We start from the raw sequence: 25,290 nt of genomic DNA on the forward strand, positions 1-25,290 counted from the left end.
GAGCATATGGTGTGATTAGATCACTCTGTGTTTGTGGTGGGGTGGAGGTCTGTGGGTATCCCTCGCAGAGGCAGTGCTGCATTTTTACAGTACTGCTTCCCTAAAAATTCCTCTCTGGGCTCCCATATTTTCACATTTTTGGTCTTGTCACTTGTATATTGTTCAGCAATACAGAACTTCTGTCAAAAAGATTAAAATTCTATCCACTCCTGTAGTTGCTGGAAAAACAGTGATACAGTCATAAAATTTACAATCCTTATTGTCTTACATTTTCATACTATATGAAATTAATTAGTTTTGCATCTTCCTGCAATTTCTAATTTATGAACAATAGATTATTCTTTAGGCATTATTATTTGCTTGCTAAGATGAGATAGAGAATTAAAGGGAAAATAGTGTTGTTTTGGAAAAAATTGAGAACTATTGTTGATCCTACAGTTGCTGTAATTTTGCTAAAATTCTCGTATTCCTTTTTAAAGTGTATTTGTTCATAGTAGTTAGTCATAAAGTATGATTTTGGCTCTTTGTTTTCCACTTTACATACTTATTGCAAGATGCTCACTTTAGTAATTCACCCTTTATTAATGACAGAAAGAGAATATGGATTATGATATGTTAGCGATTTCTCTCATTTAAAGAAGAGCTGTATTTTAGTTTTAAAGTCTAAATGATTGTTGCTCCTGATATTTACATTGGCACACCCAAGTAAGCTTGACATTCATTAAGAGTACTGGCTTGCAGTCCTGAACATAGAGAGGAGAGATATGGAAGAATTTAGGTTACTGAGGAAAGAGCCAATCATTTACCATGCTTTCATATTTCAGAATGCTTTCCTATTTCACCTGTTGATTGCAATCCTAGGTGACAAAATGAGTTTTCTTGTGACGGCTCCACAGCAAATGCTCATCTGATGTTTTCTAAGCTAGTTTTCCTAGGAGACTTTCTACCAAAACTGCTACAAAATTACTACAAAAACTACTACAAAATTTTTGGTTCAGAGCACCAAGGAAGGCATTAGGAGTCTATGAAATTCCTGAAATTGTGTGCATTATGTTGCACGTGTGTGTGCATGCACACGCGTGCTTTTGTCTCTTTATTTATTTCCAAGATGTGTTAGTCAAGGTAGAGACTATGTTGCTGTAACAGAGAGTTCCAGAAAAGGGCAACCCAAACATAATAGCAGTTTTTTCTCTCACATAATAGTGCACAAGTAGCGTTGGTCCGTGGGGATTGGGCAGTTCTACCCTTTAGAGTTATTCTTTCCCAGTGGTTGAAGCCAGCACATCTGTGTTCTAGCTCAAGGATTGTGGAGGGCAAGCTTACAGAAGTAACATACAAGATACACACATCATGTTTGCTTACATTCCTTTGTTGAGAACTTAGTCTCATGGCCACATCTAACTACAAGAGAGTCTGGGAAATATCTTCTCTAATGCTGCTCAGACTCAGAGGAAGTGTGTGTAACTATGCAAGGATAAAGGACAGAATGGATGCTGAGAGATTAGCAGCCTGCCACACAAGAGGTTTCATCTGTAGTTTCACCCATAGTTTTCATCGAATATAGAAAAGGTACTGTGAACCCAAAACATTTAAAACCACTGATGTAAATTCCTCAGAAATAGTGACCCTATATTAAATGCATATTTTGTAAAGCTCTTTTACTGTCTTAAAACAAAAGTTACAGAAAAAAATAACTTTGCTACACACATATTTTTTAAAAATATAAATTATGTATTGTAATTATAGTATGCAAGAGAAGTAAACAGAAATTATTATTAATGAAATGTTATGTGTTCCAGAATGTAAATGGCCAGGCATAAGCATCTGGGAAGGCTTGCTGGGGAGTAGAATGATGCACATATATGTGGAGTGACTGTGATTGCCACGGCTGCAGTTGGAGACTGTTACACATATAGCAGACTGTCGATAGAGGTTTGGAGTTAACTTTAGTGATGCGGTTTTCCATGAACAACTTTCACAGAAGTTCTGAACACAGCAAGTTGCAGTTTTCTCTCAAAAAACACATTAGATGCATTTGATATCTACTGAGTTTTCCAAGAAAGAAAACTCAGTAGGTATCAAAACTCATGCAAAAAGATGGTGTTATATTCTAGCCTTGGACCAGCATAGCAGGCATTTTCCTTGCATGCATGTCCTTTGAGTGATTTCTAAGGCATATGGGGTGCAGGGCATTTCTCTATCGTGTGAATGTGGGCTCATTGCTGGGCCTCTGTATCTTTCCACTCTGCCCTCTAAAGGCTGGGAATATTCCCATAAATGTGAAAATACCTCCCCACCCCACTCTGTCCAGCAGACACACTTCAATTGGCAATTCTTATTTCCAGAAACTTTTCTCCTAGACGTCATCCTTGTCTCCCGCTCTCTGCGGTTCTTCGGGGGTACCCCTACACTCACACACACGCTGTGGTCCTTGCATCTCAGTGGTGTCTATTCACAGGCTTTAGGACGCCACCTTCAAGGATTCAGATCGCCTTAAGTGGCCACAAGTGCTGGAATCACGCCACTCCTTGAGCTTGTCAGCACCTACTTTCTTCCTTACTTCGTTTCACCCTATTTTCATTAACAGGCGCTCCTTTGGGCTTGATCTCAGGGATCACAGTCGTTCTTTTTTCCTTCCCTCTACCAATGTCGTAGAACCTTGGGCCTGGAAGAAACATTCGAGGCCTTCTATTTTAATCACTCCATTTTACAGACCTTGTAAATGAGTTTCATATGGTTACAGTAACTTGCCTAAGGACATATGGTTAGTTCTAACTCTAAAGCAGGCCAATTATTGCTCCCATATTTCCCTTGAGAAGCGAGCATCCTTTTTTATACTGTCCAAGTTTCCCTTCACTCAACTTTAGACCACAACTCATTTTCTGAGTTGACGGTATCCTCTAGACCCATGGTGTGTGCATCTCCCCGCCACCCCTCTCTCCAAGTCTCCCCCAGCCTCCTCATACTGGTCCTTCTTTCTATGTGGCCCATGGTAGATTTACACTAGGAGGACCCATGGCAGCTCTACTCTATTTCTTTTTGCTTAAATTTGCTTGTTAGTGCTGAATTCATTTCTTGGAAGGGATCTTTCCAAGCCCCTTGTCCATTTTGTGGTGACAAGTTTAGTTAAAATTTACAGTTGGTAAAGTACCTTACCTGGAAACAAGTTGAGTGCACAGTTTGAAGTGCAGTGAGTTCGAATGAAGGTGAAGATGTTCTTCCGCTTGGCAGATGGTCCGTCTCTCCCTCCTCTCAGCACACCCCTCAACAGCAAGTGACTCAGAACCGTGGACATGAAGCTCAAGTGAGGTCTCGGTATTTCACTTTGTTTTATTTTATTCCTGCTTCCCAATGAAGTAGTTCATGGTGTCCATACTCTGGAGTTGAGTACAAACACAGAAAGTCACATAGACTTCATTTTTAAAAAGAGAATAATAGGTGTATATGTAGGAAAAACCCAACAGCATTTGAATTATGTTTCAGTGGCAATTTTGTAAGAGTGACCAGGACATGGTTCAGAAAGGCCATTTTTTATTCTGGCCTTTGACAACAGTTTGAGAGTTCATTGAATTGGAGTTTTAAAGACATGTCTGTTGAGGGGTAGAGTAATAGAGTCTCACTCTGTGATTCTCTAATGCTCTGACTTGCTCTACTTTAGATACCAGGTAACCTTTCCTATAGTGAACACAGTCTGCACAATATCATTCCCACAGAATATTCTATGGGGAGCAATACTCTGAGCTTTCAGGAGTTTGAGAAAGGCCACTCTCATTGGCATAGTAAAGGCTCCAAAGTTCTGTAGTGAAGAAAATTGTTGAACTTTGTGTAAACAAATTTAATTGAACATAAAATTATTTCCCTAGGAATATCTCAAGGATTCCTATCATAGAATGTATTGGGGAAATGAGGAAGTAAAGGAATGAAGGTTAGGTGTGTCATGTCTGTGACAGAAGTAATTCAAATATCAGGGATGGGCAGGCATTCTCTGTTACTAACAAAAAGAGAGTTGTGTGTCTTAGGATTTTCATTTAGGTGCTGGTGTCAGTTTGATTTAGGTGACATGTTTGGCATTTTGTTATAAAAATTTACAAGTTGATTTAGTCTTATCTTTATGAAACTCTACCCTTATAATGTGCTATAAGTTGAACTGCTGGCTTGTTATTAATTTGCATTGCAGTCCAACATTTTTCATGGTCTTTGGCCCTCTTTGCAAATGTAATTTCTTTCTCCAATGAACTGCACGCTCTCTTCAAAGTGGAAAATGTTTAATAGATTACTCAGTGTAATACTTTTTTAGCTGTATTCATCCAGCCTTGCTCAGGTTGCAAGAAATAAGAGATCTGATGAGCTGAGAGTTGGGGGACTTTAAGTAATTACGGGGGAGGAGGAAGGAGTTAAGTGCATAGACCTCTCTCTTCTTTTGCTGTGTGATCTGGGATATCTTGGTTCTTCTCAAGACATCTCTTATGGTATTTCAGACCTTATCTCTTTCCCTGAAACAGGGAGGAGGTGATTAATGGTTATCCTAATTCATAGAATGTCTCTCTGTGACAGCTTTGTCTTTGACACTGATCTCTGGGCCAGCGAGCTTTGGCCTGGGTAGCAGGACTGATATCGCTCAAGGCTAAGGGGCTGATTTCTCAGAAGGGAATAGTAGAGTTCAGGTGACCAGCCAGCACTAAGGCAGCAATGCCTATCTGGTACACAGGCTCTCCAGCTGTGACACCTAGTTTCAAAAGCAGATAATTCCTTCCAAATGTTGCTTCTTGGATATCATGGTGTCTGTGTTCAAGTGATGTAAACTTAATAAAGGACATACTTAAGAATTCCCAGATATAAAAGATCAGAGACTAAGCACTCAGTAAGGGATGGCTAGTATTATTATATATTGATCTTTTGAAACTTCACTCTTTGTAAGTAGTATCTTTTAAAATTGCACTCACTAGGTAGTGGTTGGATTCTTTACATTTGTTATTTCTAATTCATGTAACAGCGTTGCAAGTATGTTTGCTTTTTCCATTTGAATAATGAGACAAACAGAGACTAGGAAGCTGTTATTAAGAACCTGGAGCATCTTCAGACAGATATGAAAATGCAAACCTGGGATCAGCAGCCCGATTTTCTAACTTTAAATCCAGCCCTCTTTCCACTGTGACATGCTGGGTTACTTACCTAAGGAGAATGCCAGGAACACCTTTGCACATATCAGAAGTCTGTTTTATTGTTTTTTGTTTTAATTTATTTGCGCAACCTCTACATCCTACTCTGGTAGTATTTAAATATTTTGTATATACATAAAATTTAAATCCTACCAGAGTATTCCTTCCGTTTTCTGTTTTGCTGCACAACTGCTTGATTTAATTTGAAAATATACATTGTGCACACTTTGGGATGTTGTATTACAGTAACATAACCCTGGTATTGATAACCCCGTAGGTGAAGGCTAAAATCCATTGTCTGCTTTTTTTCCTCTTTGCTACTTTACATCAAAAACAATAAGTAAAAGTAGCTCCTGCTCTGTGTACATTCCTTATAAAATCAATTGTTTATTCACCCTAACAAAAGTATCTTTGGGGTACCATCATCAAAAGACTGGATAAGGTTACATAGATGCATCAAATAGTGATACAGCTAAACCACAACAAAATTATTTTATTCAACAATACTTGTTAAGGACCTACTCTCTCATGGAGTGCAAATCCCTGTCCTCATGGAGATTACAGTCTGTTCTTTCTTTATAATCCATCTTCTTTGATAATGCTGCTTGGAGTCTTGTATTCTCTCTTTTAATCCCCTGTACACAGATACATACACACAAACACACATAAACACACACAAACACAGACACATTGGGGGTTACTCTGGGGTGTGTCTGTCACACCTGCTACCCAATAATAATAATTATTATAGCTAAACTTCTTGAGATCTTTCCCTGAACAAGCACTAGTCAAAGCATTTTATATATATTTATTGATTTAAACCTCACAAAAACTCTATGAAGTGAACAGTTTGTCATCCGTAGTTTACAAGTAATGAAACTGAAGCATGTAGAGGTGGATCCTTCTCAGCTAAGAATATCCATTTTAAAAAAAAAGTAAACATGCACAAACAACAACAACAATTCTAGGTGCTACATAACCTCTCAGCTACCACAGTGTCACTCCATTTCGCTTCATAATAGTATTCTTTACCTCCCTTTTTGGAGTTTTGGTACCTTCACCTTTACTCATCCCAGAGCTTACTCCTCCCCGCCCTTCACATACATCTTTGCCTAGAAATTAATACCTCCGAGAATCCTTCCTACATACACATGCACTTAGAACATTCTCTCATTGTACATGTTGTTTTCCCTTCCAGGGCCTCAAAACAATTTGTCGTTATAACTTTATAGAACAGGGACCTATCTTTTTGTTTATTACTTTTTTTCCCAACACCTAGCACATAAAGGTTTTGAGTAGAAGAATGTATGCCTGCATGTTAATTAAAGGAAGCCCCATGGTATAATAGAAAAGGTATTATTTTGAGGGGTCAAATCCTGTTTCACCACTTACCTACCTCCCTGGTCGTAGCTACTAAATTAATTAGAGTCGTTATTATAGTTATAAATACAGCTGTAACTCAACAATAGTAGATTGGGCCATTGTTTAACTGGGGAAAGGAGTAAACTTCAGGCATAGATATTAACAGACTATAAAGGGGGAATTAAAGGCATACTGGTACCCAGGCCTGGGAGTTCTTATGGCATCTTTTCCTTCTCTAGGTACTTACCGTACTATTATAGCGAACATTACTTTTTCTCGGTCCCATCCTAGATACTAAGCTCTTATGGCAGCAGAAGCTGTGTGTCCATTTCACAGTTCTTGGCAAGTAGTTCTTGGCTGCTTATGAAATGTTTGTTAAAGAAATGAGTGACTAATAGATAGTCACTTAAACACAGCTGTTCAGTGTATTAAAGTGGAAACAGTGAGTCATTGATTCCCACAACCTTATAACAGAACCTTATTTTATCTCTACAAGGACATGAGCTTTTTTTCAATAAATAAAGCCCTAGTATTCTGTGGTTGCATTGGAAGTTTGCTTTTTCATTTTCCTCCCACAGAGGGAACATTGATGAAAATACAATTATGAGAGAATGTCTTTTAAGATACACACATTCTCATATTTGCTAAAACGTGTTTAAATTTTATTTATATTCATTTGGATCCAAAAAAATAAGTCATTTCTCATCAAGGCCTATCAGGTTGTCCCAGTGTGTGGCCAGGGGTTGCCCACAAAGTTTAATGAAAGAGATGAACCATAAACATCAAAACATACTTCTCTAATTTTGAGAGGTTGATTAAAGCTTGATCTGTCCATGACTTGACTTCTGTCTTTAGATGTCTTTATTTCGTTATTTTTACCTATTTCACCACAGGCTACATCTCTTCTGAGCAGGATGCTGGCACATTAGAGACATTATTGAATAGAGATTCCTCCCTTTGCAATTTAAAGCAGGGTGATTCTTAGCAAAAGTGGCAGAATGTAAATTGTGTAAAACAATGCCATTAGAAAATGATTTTTGTTTTTAATCCAGAAGACTAAGGGAAATCCCATGTAAGTAAAGTAATCGAAACTCAATAATTAAAGTCTTTTAAGAATCAATATCAGGATTCTTTTTTCATGTGTTTTTAATACCATATACATCCCTCAAGTGTGGATCTTCTGATTATATATGCTGAAATTGGTAGCACCAATTATGAGAATATCTTTTTCTCTTATTTCTAGGGAATTCCTTTTCCCTGTTAATTGGGGCCTGAGAAATTGCTTACCAGCAGGTCTTACTCTAGGGGATGGCCTTCCCAACCTCTAATTGAAGACCTCCTGTGCCATCCTGGAGGCTTGGGCAGGTGTCTGGTGGACGGGAGAACAGTTCTCTTGGGAGGTGCGAGAGATTCCATTCCAAAGGCAATGGTTATCTTAGCTAAGTGGTTGGGTTGTTTACAGATTGTGTTTCTAGAGGAAGAAAACTTTATTACACACATATGGATGTATATGAATGTATAGATATAGATATATAGATACATGCACATATATATGTTTATATGTATTTTTTAATGAGGTGATAATCTATTCCCACAAGACCAGCTGTTATTTTGTCATTTTATAATCTTCTTTTGTTTTCAAAGCCCTTTGCAATTTACATACTTGAACATCTCATGTAATAATTAAATGTTACCCACTCCTCTGCCTCAAGGACTTTATTCTAGATAACAATTACACCTGCCGTCATCCTAAGTACAGTGGACCTTCCATCTCCCAAATTCTTCCCTGCTGAACTTCATACCTTGTGGTTTCTGGCCCAGTGCTCAGCAGTGATTCCCAGAGCAGCAAGTAGTAGGAAGAAAAGGAACCAGCTCGACTCAGAAGAGAGGCTTTTATTATAAAATCAACTTTAATGGCCTATCATAACAGTGATGACAAAAGCCTTCTACTTTTCCATCTAAATGTTGATTTTGGGGGGTAATATTTTCTGAGATTTCTCTTTTGTTCACATTAGCTTAATTCCACGCACACCTAAAAAAAAACGAGGTGGAGGGAAGATGAAAATGGTGCTGCGTTTTTTTTTCTTTAACCTCCATATAATTCCAGATAGTCTTGATTACAACTTTATAATGATGGTCTCTATGTATTTAAAGAAAAGTTGTTATATGTATTTATAGTTTGATATAATTTTTAAAAGTAATGTCGAATAATTGTTTTCTGCAGTGGGCTTTGAAATTGAGGTTGTTTAGGCTTATAGCGTCATCCTTTACTAGTTTTCACTATTTTATTTATTTATTTTTAATATTTGATTTTTGCAGTATCCTGAAAATTATCCCATGTCCAGATCTTAGAAATTTGCATTCATGTTGCTTAACAAGGATTTAGTACCTAGTGTGTGCAAATTCATTGTGCTAGGTTTATCTCATTTGACTGCTTCTGACAATAATACTTTCACAACTTTTAATGCATCATTTCCCAGACTGTATTCTGGAGAACACTTGTACTTGTTGCATGAGATATTGATAATTGTTCTGGAAGAGGATTACAGGGTTTAAAAGTTTGGGAAATACTGCATGATACATATATTCTTAAGGGTTTAAAGTAAATTCTAGCATATTTGAGAATACTTATAGTAAAGAAAACCATTTAACCATATTTAGTAGATATAGGCTATATTTATTGGATGGTAGAATCAATTTCCTTCTAGATAGATTACCCATTAAAATTATAATTACCTCTTAAAATGGCTATTTTGCAAAGCACAGTTTGGGAAATATTGTCTTAATGCAGTTTTAGAAATAGCAATCAAAAATTATTGGCCAAACTGTCTTTAGTATACCGTTGCTCCTCTCTCCCTTACTGATACTGTCTTTCTCAGAAGCCCTCTTTCATTTCTTATGCCTAACTTTATGCTTAAAGAATTACATTTTCTCCTATGGATAAAACTTGAGCCGTACTTATGTAGAGTCTCCTGAGCCATCTGAATCATACTTAATGGTAAGATAAAAGATGAAAAATTACCCTTTAGAAAGAATGAATATCCTGACTTTAATTCCTACTGGGGTATAGAATACAAGGGCACTGGATGCTTGATCAGGGTATAAGAGGGTCAGTAATAACAGCTTATAGTCTCTCTGCTCATTACTCTTTTGCTTTTGCATTAGACTCCTGGTTGGCCTCTCACTGACTAGGTTGTCTTTGCTCTAAAGACCCTATTGATTGTTTTATTGGACACAACAGCTAGTATAGTGTACTGTACACGGTGTTGACCTAAGTAATTGCACATGGCTTGATAGATATTAGCACATACACAGTACAGATCTTCTTGAAACTCTTTCTTTCCTTTCAGCTACGATGCCGTCTGCTTTGATTTTCTTCCTACCTCTGACTGCTTTTTCTCAGTCTTCCTAACAGGATTTACTTCTTCTGCCCATTCCTCCTACGTTGGTGTTCCTCAGGGCCCTGCTTTAAGCCGTCTTCTCTTTTGGTAAATCCTTCCTGGGTGTTCTCATCCATATCCATGTTTGCAGTTACACTTTCTTTGCTACTAATGACTAATTTTCTGTGTTTGATTCCTTCCTCACCATTGAGCTTCTTCCCCGAGTTTCGGCTCTTGATTAGATCATCTGTACTTGGATGTCTTCATGATGTCCTTATATTAGCATATCCAAAGAAAGACCCATCATTTCTTTGTCCAAGACACTGCCCCTCCTGTGCCTTTTCCTGTCCTGATGGCTGTTTCCAGCATCTACCAAATTATCCAAGCCTTGTTCTTGGCCATCATCTTTCATGCCTTTATCTCATTCACCACCTACACACATGCTCACTCAGCCCCATCATTTCTGGTTCCCTTATTCCTCCTGGAGGACATGCATCTTTACTCCCACTGCCTGAACAGTCTTAAGACTTTTCATCATTTGTTCCATGGCCTTCTCTTGGAACTTCTTGACAGAAGTCCCTGTTTCTTGTCCTGTCTTTATCCAGGGCATTCTTTACACTGCATGCAGAATGATATATCTAAGACATCAGTTTGGAATTATAATCAGCATCTCAACCTTAATTGGTTCAAAACTAAACCTCGTACTCCCATAGTGTTTTCCGTTGTAATAAATGGCAATTTCGTAATTTCAGTTGCCAAGGCCAGAAGTCTTTGGTGTCATCCTTGCCTGCTTGCTTTCTCTCATACCACACATCCAATCCATCATCAAGTCCTGTTGGCTCAACCTTCAGAATATAATCAGAACCCAACCATTTCTCACCACCTCTATAGCTGTCAACCTAGTCAAGCTACTATTTGGATTATCTCAGTAACTACATACTCAAGTCCCTGGTGAGTCTTCTAAAACTATGCTCTCCAGTACAGTAGCTGCTAGTCTTCAGTGACTATTGAGCTTTAGAACTATGGGTGATCTGAATTGAGATGTGTTATAAAAATATATACTGGATACGAAAAAATTAGTATACAAAGAGAATGAGAAATATCTCAATAATATTTCGTGTTGATTATATAATGAAACAATAACATTTCAGATAGGTTGGATTAAATAAAATGTGTTATTAGAATTAATTTCATGTTTCTTTTTACTACTTTAATGTGATTATTAGAATAATTAAAATCACAGATGTGGCCCAATGTTTATATTGCTGTTGGACAGCTCTAAAGTCTTTTTTAAATGCAGCAGTCAGAGCTATCCTTTTGAAATGTCAGATCTTTTCATTTGTCAGGCCAAAATCCCAGAGGCTTTCCAGCTCGCGTGGGGAAAAAGCCAGTCTTTACAGTGGGCTCCGAGGCCCAGTATGATCCTGGCCCCTCAGCCCCTGTTTCTCCTGCTTCTAAGGTCTCTCCATCTCTTAGGGCCTCCTCACAAGCCCCACCTGAGGGCCTCTGCATTTACATCCCTCCACCAAGCACGCTCCCCCAACCATGGCTGCGTGGCTCCTTCTTCACGCATTCAGGTGTCAGCTCTGGTGTCCTGATCAACAGTGAGCATTAGAGAGGCTCGTCCTGGACACATCATCTACATCAGCAGTCCACTTCCCCGCACACACTCAGCACAAACCTTTTCGTCTTGTTTTGGCTTCGCTTTGAATCGCTCCCCATTACCTGTAGGATGAAGTCCAAATTGCTGAGTATATCTAGGTGTCCTGTTATGACTTAGCCACTTTCTGACTCTCCAGCACATTTCTCACGCTTCCTCTAAGCAACCCACGTGCCACGCATTCCGAATCACTTGCAAGAAACCCCAAATTAGAAAAAAAAGGGATAAAGAATCTTTTAGAGGTGCAAAGGATTATTATTAAATGTAGATATATTCTCATACAGAATTAACATTCCTCAAACTTCAAACATTGGATGGTTTGCAAGTAGCAATAACATTTTAATCCTTTGAATTCCACTGATATCCATCCCATAAAATGTACGTTAATATAATCAACCCCAAAGGCAAATGATATACTCACCAATAGAGACTTAAATCTTTGTGAAAGGATCTCTCCACAAATAAGTTTTCCTTTAACCATACTTATTTTCTTCCACAACAGCACAGAGTTTTTCTCCTTCTAATTAAAAAAGAAGCATAGCTTATCAATAGCTTATTTGGATACTTCACTATAAGAGAGTTAGGGGAGTTTTTAGAATGAATGTTTCTATTGTGGGTAATCAGAAAAACAAGAATTTATAGCTCCGCGATAAATAAATAAATAAAACTTTCAGAAACATTTATTGTTCCAGCTCATTAAAATGCCATGTCTTTTGGACAGTATTTCTTAAACGCCATAAAATTAATAGTGTATTTTAAAAGTTTTATTGGCACATATTTAATTTAGCCCTAGTGTTTAATTGTGCTGTCTCAGACAGGCTGGAAGGCTGGCAGTTAATATTATTTTTCAGTTTTAAAAGAAAAACATTTTCCTCCCGGGCTAGCTTCCGTATTCTTGAATGTGTTCATTTCACACTGCCTTGCATTTTCATGTGCTGAAATCTTGAGACTCTGTCAGAGCTAATCTGGATCTGGTATTTCTTTGTGTTTTAAAATTATGCTGAAATTTCAATTAATAACTAATCATTCCCCTGGCCTGGCAGAACACACCAAACTGAAATCCTATATGTCAGCTACCGGAGTTAAACTTTAAATCTTTCACTTACACAAAGCCAGGACAGGGCAATAAACATTTATTGAGTACCTGCAATATAATAGGCATTGTGCATGGACTCCAAATTATAAAGCACCATGCATGTTCTCAAATGTAGAAAATCTAACCTTTTCCATTGTGCCTTCCATAAATGTACTTCATAGTAAACCAATTCCTTTTTCTCTTCAGGGCACTTGCCTTCCACCTTCTAGTCCTAACTGTTGGGGACACAGCACCAAATGGCATCCCTTGACTCAGTTCATATACTGCGTGCCAGCGGATAGTGTCCTAGAAGTGTCCAATTAAAAGGTGGGAAGGCGAGGACATTTAGCCACTCACGTCTTGGGGCTGTGGTAAGACCCTGAGGTGGGACACGTGCATGGCGATGTCACTGTACGTCACAGCCGTGCTGAGCTCAGGTGGGTGGGCGAGATGCACAGGGACCAGACCATCTGCTGTATGGGGAATATGTTCAGAATTTAAGGGCAGAGCCTTTTTCTTTACTGCCACCGTATTGCCTGCACCCAAAAAACGCCCGGTATACAGGTTCATATGAGTGGCTTAATAAGTATCTACTGAATGAAGGTGAAATAATTGTGAGTAAACAGTGAATCCATGAATGAACAAAGTCTTGCCTGAAATTTTCCAAGTGCATTGAATATTTTAGTATGGTTATCAGTATCTTCTTAGATGAGGAAACTCAGCATCTTAAATCTGTGGCTGTCATGATGGCAGCATCCAGGATGTCTCACATCTGTTCAGTGTCTCTCTTTTCTGGATTTGTTGACCATTATCCGGCTTTGAGTTGCTAGTATAATATTTACTTTTAGACTCAGTATTCTCCTTTGCTCCCAAATGATGGTTTAGCTGACATATTCATGAATGCATGATTTGAGTTAAATTGTAAAAGAGGGACAGTATTTCAGTGGGTGAAAATGGGGTGTAGAGAAGACTGCAAACGAACGAAAACATGGGGCTAAGACGTGTCTGAGTGTGTTTTCAGATAGCAGTGACTTATTAGAGCTTAGGACACACGGGGGTGTCTATGAGAGTAAGAAGAAATCTTTGAAAATGTAACTGGAGCTACAGTTTGCCAAACCGACTCAATAGCAGGCTAAAACATCTTCACGCCTTCATGAACGGTCCAATTACTGATTGTTTGTGTTGTTCCGCCTCTACGACAAAGCTCCCACTCTGTATTGTATGCTTTATATAAAACCATTATGCCCCAGTCCTGTTACTTGCCCAAGACCCTAACCCATTTCACCTCTGGCATCAAGTTCTTCCTAACCACTCACGTCCACCTAGATACCCTCCCCTAGCTTTTTTTTTTTTTTTTTTTTTTTCCCCCTTCTTAATTCCCACTCACCTCATGCTTGGCACTGTTTAACTTTTTATGTGTTCTGTCTTCACTCCTCAACTACATGAGAAGCCAGCCAAGGACAACACTAATTATTTGTATCCCCTGTGTCAGCAAGCAGAATACATGCACAGGGCAGATGTGGTAAATAGGTGGAAAGTTAAAAGCATCCAGTTCGATGATGCTTATCCAAATCTCTTCTGTATGTACATGAATTTGAAAAATAATAAATTTGAGGAAAAAGGTTAGTAGCATATAGTTGCACAGATTTTAAACTTTGTATACCTGTTTTCTGTGTGCACCCAAAGAGGTGAGAAGAATAGAGGGAAGGGTATGTATGACAGTGTGGGTGTATTTGTTTTAATGTTTCAGAACTTTGTCGTCTGAACCTCAGACAGTGGAAGACTCCAAGTGATCAGACTAGATTTCTTTAGCTTCCACAAATTTTAAAGAATTTAATTAAAAAAATAATCTAAAGGTGTACACATATGTAGATTTTTAATTTGGTATCATTTAAGGCATATAAAAATGACAAAGATATAAATTTTTTGATTAAGTCACATACATTTGTTATACTCACCACTGATAATGGAAATGCCTAATACAGATTTCCTTTAAGTTGATGTATTTAGTCACTATAATAGTCACTGTAAGCGGTGCAGTTTTCCTACTAGGAAATTCATCTTTTGTTAGATTCCTTTCCTCCCTGCCTTCTACCCTGCTCTTTCTCTCTCTTGCTCTTTCTCTCTCTCTCACACACACACTCACACCCTCAGTTTTTGCTTCTTTCCTGCATACTTTTGCTTTGAATTATTCTTGATGGAATCTTGTTTCTGTCGGCTTATTTCCTAGATGGGAAGTGATGGAATTTTACGCCTCAGTACTTCAGCTCTAAATAATGAATTCTTTGCATATGCAGCACAAGGCTGGAAACAGCGACTGGCAGAAGGTAAATTTCTATTTTCCATTATTATTTGACATATTTGAGTCAACAGACTGTACTGAGATTTGCACCTTTCTCTGCTTCCCAAGTCGTTTTCCCCCCTGAAGTATACTTGAGTAAAAACTCACATCCTATTTCAAATGACTTCATTAATTCTTTTGTTATACTGTGCATTTTTGATGTCCAGTATTTTTGAAGAAAGCATGACTTTATCTGGAACATAATAAAAATTTTTGATATAGCAAGATTTTCTTTGGAATAATCATTTAAATTATGTGTTTGATGCATTGTGTATTCTCTGATGTCCGAGAGCCTGGAAGAATCTTCTTTTAATACAGTCTTCCCCTGAAGCCACCACTTCATCTTATCATTCCTTTAGTCACCAAGCTTCATGAAAGACTAAACAATACCCAGTGTTACCACATTTTTACTCCCTTACCCACTAACATTTTTATGGTTGGGTGTGACCCCACCATACACAATGGGAACAATCCCTTCTAGAGAATACGAATGGCTTTCTCATTGCAAAGTTCACTTTCCTCTTCTCAGTCCTTGGCATTTCATGTTCCTTCTCCTATGTCTCACTTGTTTTCTACCCCATCTAATTTGAAACCATCTGCCTTCGACATTCATAATATATTTTAAATTGTGTCCTCTTGCTACCTTTCTGACAGCCTTTTCTCAGCTTCCTTCAGGAGCTCCTGTTCTTCCACCTGATGGTAAATGGTGATGTCCCCACCATTCTCTTCCCTGCTATTTGCTTTTGTAACTGCTCACATGCTCTAAGAGCCTCATTCAGGACCATGGTTTCAGCTATATAGCCCACATGCTGAAAATGTCCAAATCTGGCTGGAACTCCTCTTTCCCAATCCTTTGCTGCTCCATTCCACAAACCTGCTGGATCTTTCCAGTATCAGGCACCTTAAAACCAAAATGCCAGTATTAAACTCTCTTCCCTTTTAATGTCTACTATTTCTTCTGCCTTCTGTCTACTAAGGTCACCCCTTTTTCTCACAGCTCCTCACTTTGAAACCTTTATGATGTCTTTGTTCCTCTTCCTTCTCCCCAGGTCCATCTGATTATGAACTGTTACTTGTGTCTTTGAATCTTCTTCAACATTCTCAAGATGCTGGCCTGACTGTAATCTCCATCTCTCATCTACGCTACTCAGTAGCCTCCCAGCCAGTTTCTAAGTTGCTTATTTGGCCATATTCCTCCCTCACTGAACACCGCCAGGACCTCCCTCTGTCTCTTACAGGAAAAATTCAGGGCTCTCTTTAAAACATGTGTTGGGTAATTGGCCACCGCCTACCTTTCCTATTTCATTTCATCCTGTGTTCTACTCATAATTGGCCACTCAAAAGCACATAAATATACGTATTCGTATCTCTGTGCCTTGTGAACTAATTACTTTATGAAAGCTTGGTCATCTTTCAAAAGCTAACTCAAGAATCAGGTTCTATGTATGGTCTTCCCTAATCAATTTAGGGAGAATTAAGTACTTTCCCTACATTTATTCTTATGACATATACAGGGCTTTCCACATTGTGTTATTATACTCAACTGTGTGCTTTTTCTTTCACCAGACTGGTTTCATCAAGGACAGTGAATATTCACTTTCATTCGCAACCCCTAGCACTCAGTACATTTGCTAAATGCTTTAGAGTCTGTCTGTGACTAAATGACTGAGTGATGTTCATAAAAAAAGAAGCTGTAGAAATATTATCAGTACTCAACTTTTTTTACCTTTTGGCATCCATAAAAGTTTATTCAAATTAGTTACATGTTTTCTTTATTAACTGGCAAAACATATGACAACTTTTACTCAATATCTAAGCATTTTCTTTCTAGGAGAGTTTACTCCAGAAATGCAATTGCGGATAAGGCAAGAAATTGAAAAGGAAAAGAAAACAGAACCCTGGAAAGAAAAATTCTTCGAAAGGTTTTATGGAGAAAAGTAAGTACTAGAGCATTTTCTTCTTATTTCTCTTAGAAGGAAATGAAAATGTAATTCTCTGTTTCACTTAGCACAATCATATGCTATAAAACTTTATAAACCTGTGATAAAAGGCAATAGTCTCTCAGTGTAAGAAATTGCAGGTAAAATTATAGTGGCATATCAGCACTTAAATTTTTAAAAATGCATTTTCAAGGGTTTATAACTTGTCCATGAAAATTCATTTTGGACTGAAAATAGCACATGAAATTCTATAGAAGTCAATTTTGGCATTCATAACTGGATTTTAGTAAAAATCTCCTGTTTGTTTTTTTTTAAATCTAAGCATTTTCATTAATAAATGCGTTAGAGATAAGTAGTCTTGGACACATATTTAATTCTCACATTTTTTTCCAAAAATTTTGACTCTCCATATACATTTGTTTAGTCCTTATTTGGGGGAGAGCCTAAGGTATTACCCTTTCCTTTATCCATTTTCCTCTTTATGTAAAACCACTTTTTAAAAAACGTATTTTATTCAAGTAGTTGATTTGCCATGTGTTAATTTCTGCTGTACAGCAAAGTGATTCAGTTATACATGTATATACATTATTTTTCATATTCTTTTCCATTATGGTTTATCATAGGATATTGAATATAGTTCCCTGTGCTGTACAGTAGGACCTTGTTTATCCATTCTACATATATATAATAGTTTGCATCTGCTAATCCCAAACTCCCTGTCCATCCTGCCCCCAGCCCCACTTGACAACCAAAAGTCTGTTCTCTGTGTCTGTGAATCTGTTTCATAGGTAAGTTCATTCATGTCATATTTTAGATTCCACATATAAGTGATATCATACAGTATTTGTCTTTCTCTGTGTGACTTAACTTCACTTAGTATGATGATCTCTAGGTACATCCGTGTTACTGTAAATGACATTATTTCATTCTTTTTTTATGGCTAGGTAATATTCCATTGTGTATATATACACACCACATCTTCTTTATCCATTCATCTTTTGATGGACATTAAGGTTGTTTCCATGTCTTGGCTATTATGAATAGTGCTGCTATGAACATATGGGTGCATGTATCTTTTTGAATTATAGTTTTGTCTGGATATATGCCCATGAGTGGTATTGCTGGATCATACGGCAACTCTATTTTTAGCTTTTAGCTTGAGGAAACTCCATACTGTTCACCATAGTGACTGCACCAATTTACGTGCCCACCAATAGTGTAGGAGGCTATAACCGCTTTTTAATCTATTATTTTTATTTGTGTATGTGTGTGTTTTAAAAATAATACCAGTCACACCTAAGTATGGTAGTGACTGAGCTAATTTGAAAGTAGTTTCTCCTTTGCCTCATGGTTAACAGGAACATATTCTCCTTGGGCAGAATTTGAATCTCACAGACAATCAGATCCCTAAGAAAGAAAGAGGGATTTAAGAGCTGACAATTGACAGCAACTTTAGATCATCATGGGTAGAGGAATTTGTGCTTTAATTCCCACATACACAATTAATGCTTGAAAGTCATTGTTTTGTGTAAAAGACACTGAGGTGGTTGCAGGCAACACAACCTGTACCATTTGATCTAATTTCACAAAACTCCCCCTGTAAATGGGGAAAGCCGTCAGGGGGAGTCTCACATGAGCGCTCGTTGTAAAAAGACATCACATGATGAACAGCCTGCTTACTCGGAGCAGCCTCGCCTCTGGTGAGTTGCGCTAAGTAGCCCTCCTCCTGAGTTTGAGTAGGAAGCCTCCTTTTCACTTGCTGCCCTAGGACTTTGGATGCATATACATATTGAAGCAAAGCTAAAAAAGAGGTAATTAATGTCCTTTCTCAAAAATTAAAATTGTGGCAGGCTAGTTACAGGCTAGTTACCAGCCGTATTACTCAAGCCTGGCGACATTACAATCTTCATTGGAGCTCTTACAAATAGGTACAGATTTCCGACACCCACCCCAGATGTACTGATGGGTGATCTCCAGGAGTTGAGCCCAGGAATCTGAATTTTTAGATGCTTCCACATCGTGCTGATGTCCAGCAGGATTAAGAACCCTGCCTTCCTTACCTTTTCTGACAAAGGGAACGTTGGGAGCACTCTTGTCGGTAATGGCAGAAGCATAACCAAGTTAGTTACCTCCGAAAAACTGGTCCTTAATTTTTGTTGAGTGTTGGGCCTGTGCTTTTATCAATTCAGTATTCATGCAGCATCGCCTCCGTGCCACACACTATCCTAGATGCCAGACAGCCAGCACTGTAGAGACCATACAGAGAGTTTTTCCTCAGTCAGCAAATAATCATTGAACATACTCTGGCTCTGATACGTTTCTAAGAGCTTGGCAAATATTGTTTCACTTAACCCTCCCAACAGTCCTATAAGGTGGATACCGTTATTATTCTTATTTTAAAAAGGGTTTAGGAAACTGAGAGGCAGTGAAACTAAGTAATTTCCCCAGTTTTACATGGTGTGGTTAAGTAATTTGCTCACCTGCAAATCCTTCTCAGAAAAATTCACACACCTACAATTTTTTGCATGAAATTTGGAGGCTCTGTAGACTCTCATGGATATCAGGTTAAGGACTCCTGTCCTGGAAGGGGACAACTACAATACTGTGAGTAAACATGACTCCCCATCAACATCACTGAGTTCTGAATACAAACAGTTCTCTTACTTGATTGACCCTTTTCTTGCTCGAGTTTATCCATAGAGTTTCTGTCCCCTTACATCCCTGGACTTCTTGCTTGTCTTTTCCTATCTTTGATTACATATTGGATGACTGATGTATTTTGGACATTTCATTGACTGCCCTTCTAATTTTGTTACTTCTAGATTACCTACATTCCCTCAATATGTGAGGGATATTTTCCTAGCATCAGATAATTTTCAGTTGACTGACACCATGTGCCTTCTCATTGTTCTAAGTTTTCCCAAGAATGTTACCACTGAAATTCAGCTTTAGTTAAGATCTGTCTGATTTAGTTTTCTGCTCTTTGAGATCTTTATTTTGGTTCTTATTGGCTTCTTCTGCCTATAATACAGTACTGTCTTATATTCGTTTTAATTACTTGTAGGGATCCCATGTATATGCTAACTCAAAATTATAGGAGTTGGTCTGTTGATTTGCAGTCTAGATTTCAGGCGGGCAGAGTTTCCCTTTATGTGGTTATGCGGTGTGCTGTGAACGTCTTCCTTCTATGCCTTATGCCACCTTAAATCTATTTTCCCATGAAAATAATAAAATGTTTACATGTATGTTTTATACAGTGCTGTTTTCCATATGAGATATAAATATATTATATACATATATGATATTTAGTAATATTAAATATATTTAATAATATTCTTATTAATCAACTAGCTGAAATTTGGCTGCCAGTGGGTAGATTCTGTGTGTTCTCCATCTAACCTAGTATCAGTGGTATCTCTGCTTGATCTGGCCCCAAGAGACCTTATTCCTAGCTGATTATTCTGCTCTAAATTCATCTGTAGTGTAGTTATATTATTTTGTTCCTCTCACTATAATATAAATTGTGGTTTAATTTGAACCCATCTTAGGGAAAGTTGAAAGAAAAGAGACTAATTATGAAGGAAGTGTCCTCTATCTTCCTTTCTCAGCCTTCTGAATTTTAGTGAAGAAGGCAATGATCAAATACCCAAAAAGTGTATTCAATTTTATTTCCCTTTCATTTTGGGGATTTAATTTAACTAAAAGTTTGAAGAAGATTTTACTGAGGTATTTTCCTGTTATAGCTGTATTTCCTCACTCAAATATGTTTCTTCCTCTGGGAATGTTCTCTCTTCTGCTCATCTTTGTAATTGCCTGTACTCTAATTTAACTTCATTTAGAACAGCATATTTCCCTACCATCTGATGCTGACATTGTAACTTAGTATGACAGGAATTAGTGATTTACAATATTGTTGATTGCAATTCTGATAAACTTTACCTTATGACCTGAACATTAGGCTGGGCTATTTCTTGATATTCTACACTAACTTTTTATGGAATATCTTTACAGTAAGAGATGTACATGAAAGAATTTTAAAAAGTCTTGCCTCACATGAATGTAATCTAGTAGAATCAACTTTGATGACCCCAAATATGTTTATTATTCTTTAGTGAAATTTCCATCTTGTCTTAGGTTAGACACTTAGATATTGTACTAAAATATGGTGATGGACACCTTTTACATTGGGTTAAGAGAACTTAATCTTTGGAAGTCATTTCCATTTCAAGATTTTACAACATACCCATCTTCCATTGATCTTAATTATTTGGTTATGTTGCATCCTTTAAGGACTATGTAATTTTCTATTATAAGGACATATTTCTACTTTCTGACTTTAAAAGATTTAGGTCTTATACATTCTTTTGCTTTTCAGCCCATATTTTTAAAAATCTTTTTCGTATGCAATCTCCCTTGCTTACAGAATAAAAATCAATACTTTTTAAACAGAAGTAGAGTTTATTTTAGTTATGATTATAAAAGCAGTAGAAAAACTAAGCCATCATAAACTAGTTTACATAAGCTAAACATGTTACTTAGTGATTATAAAATTAATTTTATGCATTTACCTCTATGAATACTATATTTGGTGAGAGATCCAAGTTGTACCTTTCATGTTTTGTGGTTGAACAATAATTTAATATTTCTAATTTCTGTTCAGGTTGGGCATGTCAAGAGAGGACTCTATAAAGCTCACATCTGGACCAAACAATGATGGAGCTGAAAGTAGTTCTTCATGTGGGACCTCTGGCCTTCCTGGTCTATCTGCACAGACTCCCTTGAAAGAACAACAGCCAAAAAGCATGAAAAGTCCAACTTCTCCAGAGCCTGATTTCTGTGCTACACTTTGTCCCATGGTAGACGTAGGTAAAGATGTAATGACAGAGTCAGAATCAGAGGACATCTTGATCCCCGAAGAATCTGTGATTCAGGAGGAAATTGAGGAAGAGGTAGAGACTAGCATCTGTGAGTGCCAGGATGAGAATCACAAGACAATACCTGAATTTTCTGAGGAGTCAGAAAGTCCAGCCAACTCTCATGAGGAGCCCCAGATAGCACCTCCTGAAGATAACTTGGAATCCTGTGTTATAATGAATGATGTTTTAGAAACTTTGCCTCATGTTGAAGTTAAAGTGGAAGAGAAATCAGAATCTCCCCAGGAAGAGATGTCAGTTGTCATTGATCAGCTGGAAGTCTGTGACTCTCTCGTTCCTTCCACTTCATCTGTGATTCATGTCAATGACACAGAACATAAGGAGCCAGAAACTGCACTAGAGACCAACACTCCAAAAATTAAAACAGGGTCATCGTCTTTAGAAGGCCAATTTCCAAGTGAAGGAATTGCTGTAGATATGGAGCTGCAGAGTGATCCTGATGAACAGCTTTCTGAAAATGCTTGCATCTCTGAAACGTCCTTCTCTTCCGAGAGCCCAGAGGGAGCCTGTACCAGCCTGACATCCCCAGGAGGGGAAACCCAATCCACTTCAGAAGAATCATGTACCCCAGCCTCCCTTGAGACAACGTTTTGTTCTGAGGTGTCCAGCACTGAAAATGTGGACAAATATAATCAGCGAAATGCCACTGATGAAAATCTTCATGCATCTTTGATGTCAGAAATCTCTCCAATATCCACTTCACCTGAAATATCAGAAGCGTCTTTGATGTCCAATTTACCGTTAACATCTGAAGCATCCCCAGTATCAAATTTACCTTTAACATCCGAAACCTCACCCATGTCTGATTTACCTTTGACATCAGAAACTTCTTCAGTGTCTTCCATGCTTCTCACATCTGAGACCACTTTTATATCCAGTTTGCCACTTCCTTCAGAAACATCTCCAATTTCCAGTTCTTCCATGAATGAAAGAATGGTGCATCAACAAAGAAAGTCAACTTCCATATCTGAAGAACCACTCTCCCCCCAGAAAGATGAAGGTTCTGCCCCTGCCAAGCCCCTGGGAGAGAGCCTTACCTCTCAGCAGAAGCCTCTATCAAATACTCCCGAACCTATCAAAATGGGTTCTTCTTCCATTGCTCCTGAAGCATATTCATCAGAAGAATTGCACAATAAGACCCTGAATCAGCCTCCTTGTAAATCCCATGTTGAAGCTGAGAAGCCCTATCCCGCTTCGATTCCAGAACTTCCTTCTACAGAAATGATAAAAGTTAAAAATCATAATGTCCTGCAAAGAACAGAAAAGAAAGCGATGTCTTCACCATTGGAATTACCTGTCTTTTCTGAAGAGACAGAGAGTAAGGGAAATGAGCTCCCATCAGCTAAATTACAGGACAAGCAATACATCTCATCGGTGGATAAGGCTTCATTTTCAGAAGGCTCTAGAAATAAAATGCATAAGCCAGGGAGCTCACAGAATCGGTTGGAGACCTCTCATACTTCCAAGTTGTCAGAGCCCTCCAAGTCCCCAGATGGGGTAAGAAATGAAAGTAGAGAGTCTGAGATATCGAAGAGGAAAACCGCAGAGCATCACAGCTTTGGGATCTGTAAGGAGAAGAGGGCTAGGATAGAAGATGACCAGTCAAGCCGGAACTTGTCATCCAGCAGTCCATCTGAGAAAGAACAGCCTCCAAGAGAGGAACCAAGGGTTCCACCTCTCAAGGTACGGTATTTTTTTTTTAAAAAAAGGAAATTCCATAGATAGGCTTTTTCTATTTAGATACTTAATTTTTCAAAAATAAATGTAGCAGTTTATAATCTAATACTCCCAGCACCAGTCTAATATTAAATGATCCTTTTTCAGACTGCGTTGAGCTCATACAATAAGTTTAGATAGATGTACATATTTAGACCTTGGCATTTAAGGAAAAAGAAGGGAGGAGGGAGAACAGGGCCTGGAGGAGCCCACAGGCCACTGAGATACAGGGTCTCTGGGGGACTCCACAGTGTAGGACAGAGACCTATATAAACTTGGAAAAATTTGAAAGATAATTCAGCATCCTATAAAAGTTGAGTAGGACTAGAGAAAGCAGTAGTCAAAAGTCAGAGGCTTGCACTCAAGAAATGAAGGTACGTGTTATCTCCTCATTCATTTTCCAACAAATCTTGAACACCCCCTCTGCCTAGCAGAGAGGATCTAGCTTCTGAAGGAGCCTCATTAAATATCTCTTGAATAAATCAGTGAAATCACTTCACAAACCCTGAGGAAAATGCTATAGGTACATAGGTATACAAATCCTACTATTTTATTTCCAAAATAATAAAGAAGTAGTTAACTTCATACAATAATAAAGCCTGTAGACAAACATTCCTATTTATATATTTTATTTTGATCCCAGGTAGATTTTAACTCTCAGAAAACAACTCTTGTATATAAATTGACTCTGCCTAACTAAACTAAAAATTAAGGTTAACTCAAAGAATTACAAACATACTCAAGATTTGTTTTTCGTAATCTTTCTCTTTATTTTGCTTTGCTCTGACATCTACTTTTAATATGTGCCTCATGATCTCCCTAAGGTTGACTTTTAGGGGTGTGATTGTAATTATTCTATTTAATAAAGCAGTCCCTATTAAATAAGATTCTAGAGATATAAAAGATGAATATTAAGCTCCCATTAAAACCCTGCTATGCATTTTAATTTCTGAAGCAATGAAAAGAAAAATATAAGCATGCTTTCCATAGGAAATATTTTTAAACATTTCAGTCTAATTTTTTTGTCAAAAGCTTATTTTCAAAGTGATATACCTTTTATGTAAAGATAGATGGATAGAGAGATACAATATATATATTTAATGTTCGTTAGGCTTAATGTTTTTAATTTTTTTAACTAAGGGAAATATTTAAAAGGTAAAACTGAATTTCTTTTCTAAATTCATCTATCTTTGGAATCTTTGGATTAGAAGAGAGCCATCAGAAATTTGAAAATGAGAAACGAGATAGCTCAGGAAGATAATCCATCTACCAAAGTACTAAAGCATAATTCCAAATTGATACGATCTTGTAGTATGTGTCAGGTATTTATAATGTCAATATATGTAAATGCACATATGTTAAGAAGAGAGGTGTAAGTTTTCTAGGAAAATTGTTTCTAAAGGAAAAAATATAAGGAAATATAGTACGTGTCAACAGCACAGAATGGGGAGCCCAAAGGCTCTGTCACTCCCTAGTTATATGAACCCAGGGCAGCCCATCTCCAGGGGCTCGGTTTTTTCAACTGTAAACGAAGGGCTTTAACTAGATCCCTGCCAGCTTTACAAATCTGTGACTCTGGGAATATTCTTAGTGACTAAAGCATCATAGGCATTGCTTTGGGATGTTTGTTGTTAGGTCTTGTGACTCATGAATTTGGTGATGACTGAGTCTCTTAATTAGATGAGTGGGTGAACAGTGTGGGTTGGGACGTTTACTAAATTCA

General features: G+C 37.8%; 1 protein-coding gene across 2 annotated transcripts in view; it reads left to right on the forward strand.

Moving 5' to 3' along the window:
- Positions 1 to 25,290, forward strand: part of ASXL3 (ASXL transcriptional regulator 3) — a 171,681-nt gene that overhangs the window by 141,685 nt on the left and 4,706 nt on the right. For both annotated transcript variants that reach the window (XM_059893908.1, XM_059893907.1), the window contains 3 exons: positions 14,867 to 14,963; positions 16,809 to 16,914; positions 21,578 to 23,534. In XM_059893908.1, the coding sequence (XP_059749891.1) occupies positions 14,867 to 14,963; positions 16,809 to 16,914; positions 21,578 to 23,534 (2,160 nt within the window). The remainder of the gene's footprint in view (positions 1 to 14,866; positions 14,964 to 16,808; positions 16,915 to 21,577; positions 23,535 to 25,290) is intronic.

Source organism: Balaenoptera ricei, chromosome 14 (genome assembly GCF_028023285.1).
Source record: "Balaenoptera ricei isolate mBalRic1 chromosome 14, mBalRic1.hap2, whole genome shotgun sequence".
NCBI lineage: Eukaryota > Metazoa > Chordata > Mammalia > Artiodactyla > Balaenopteridae > Balaenoptera > Balaenoptera ricei.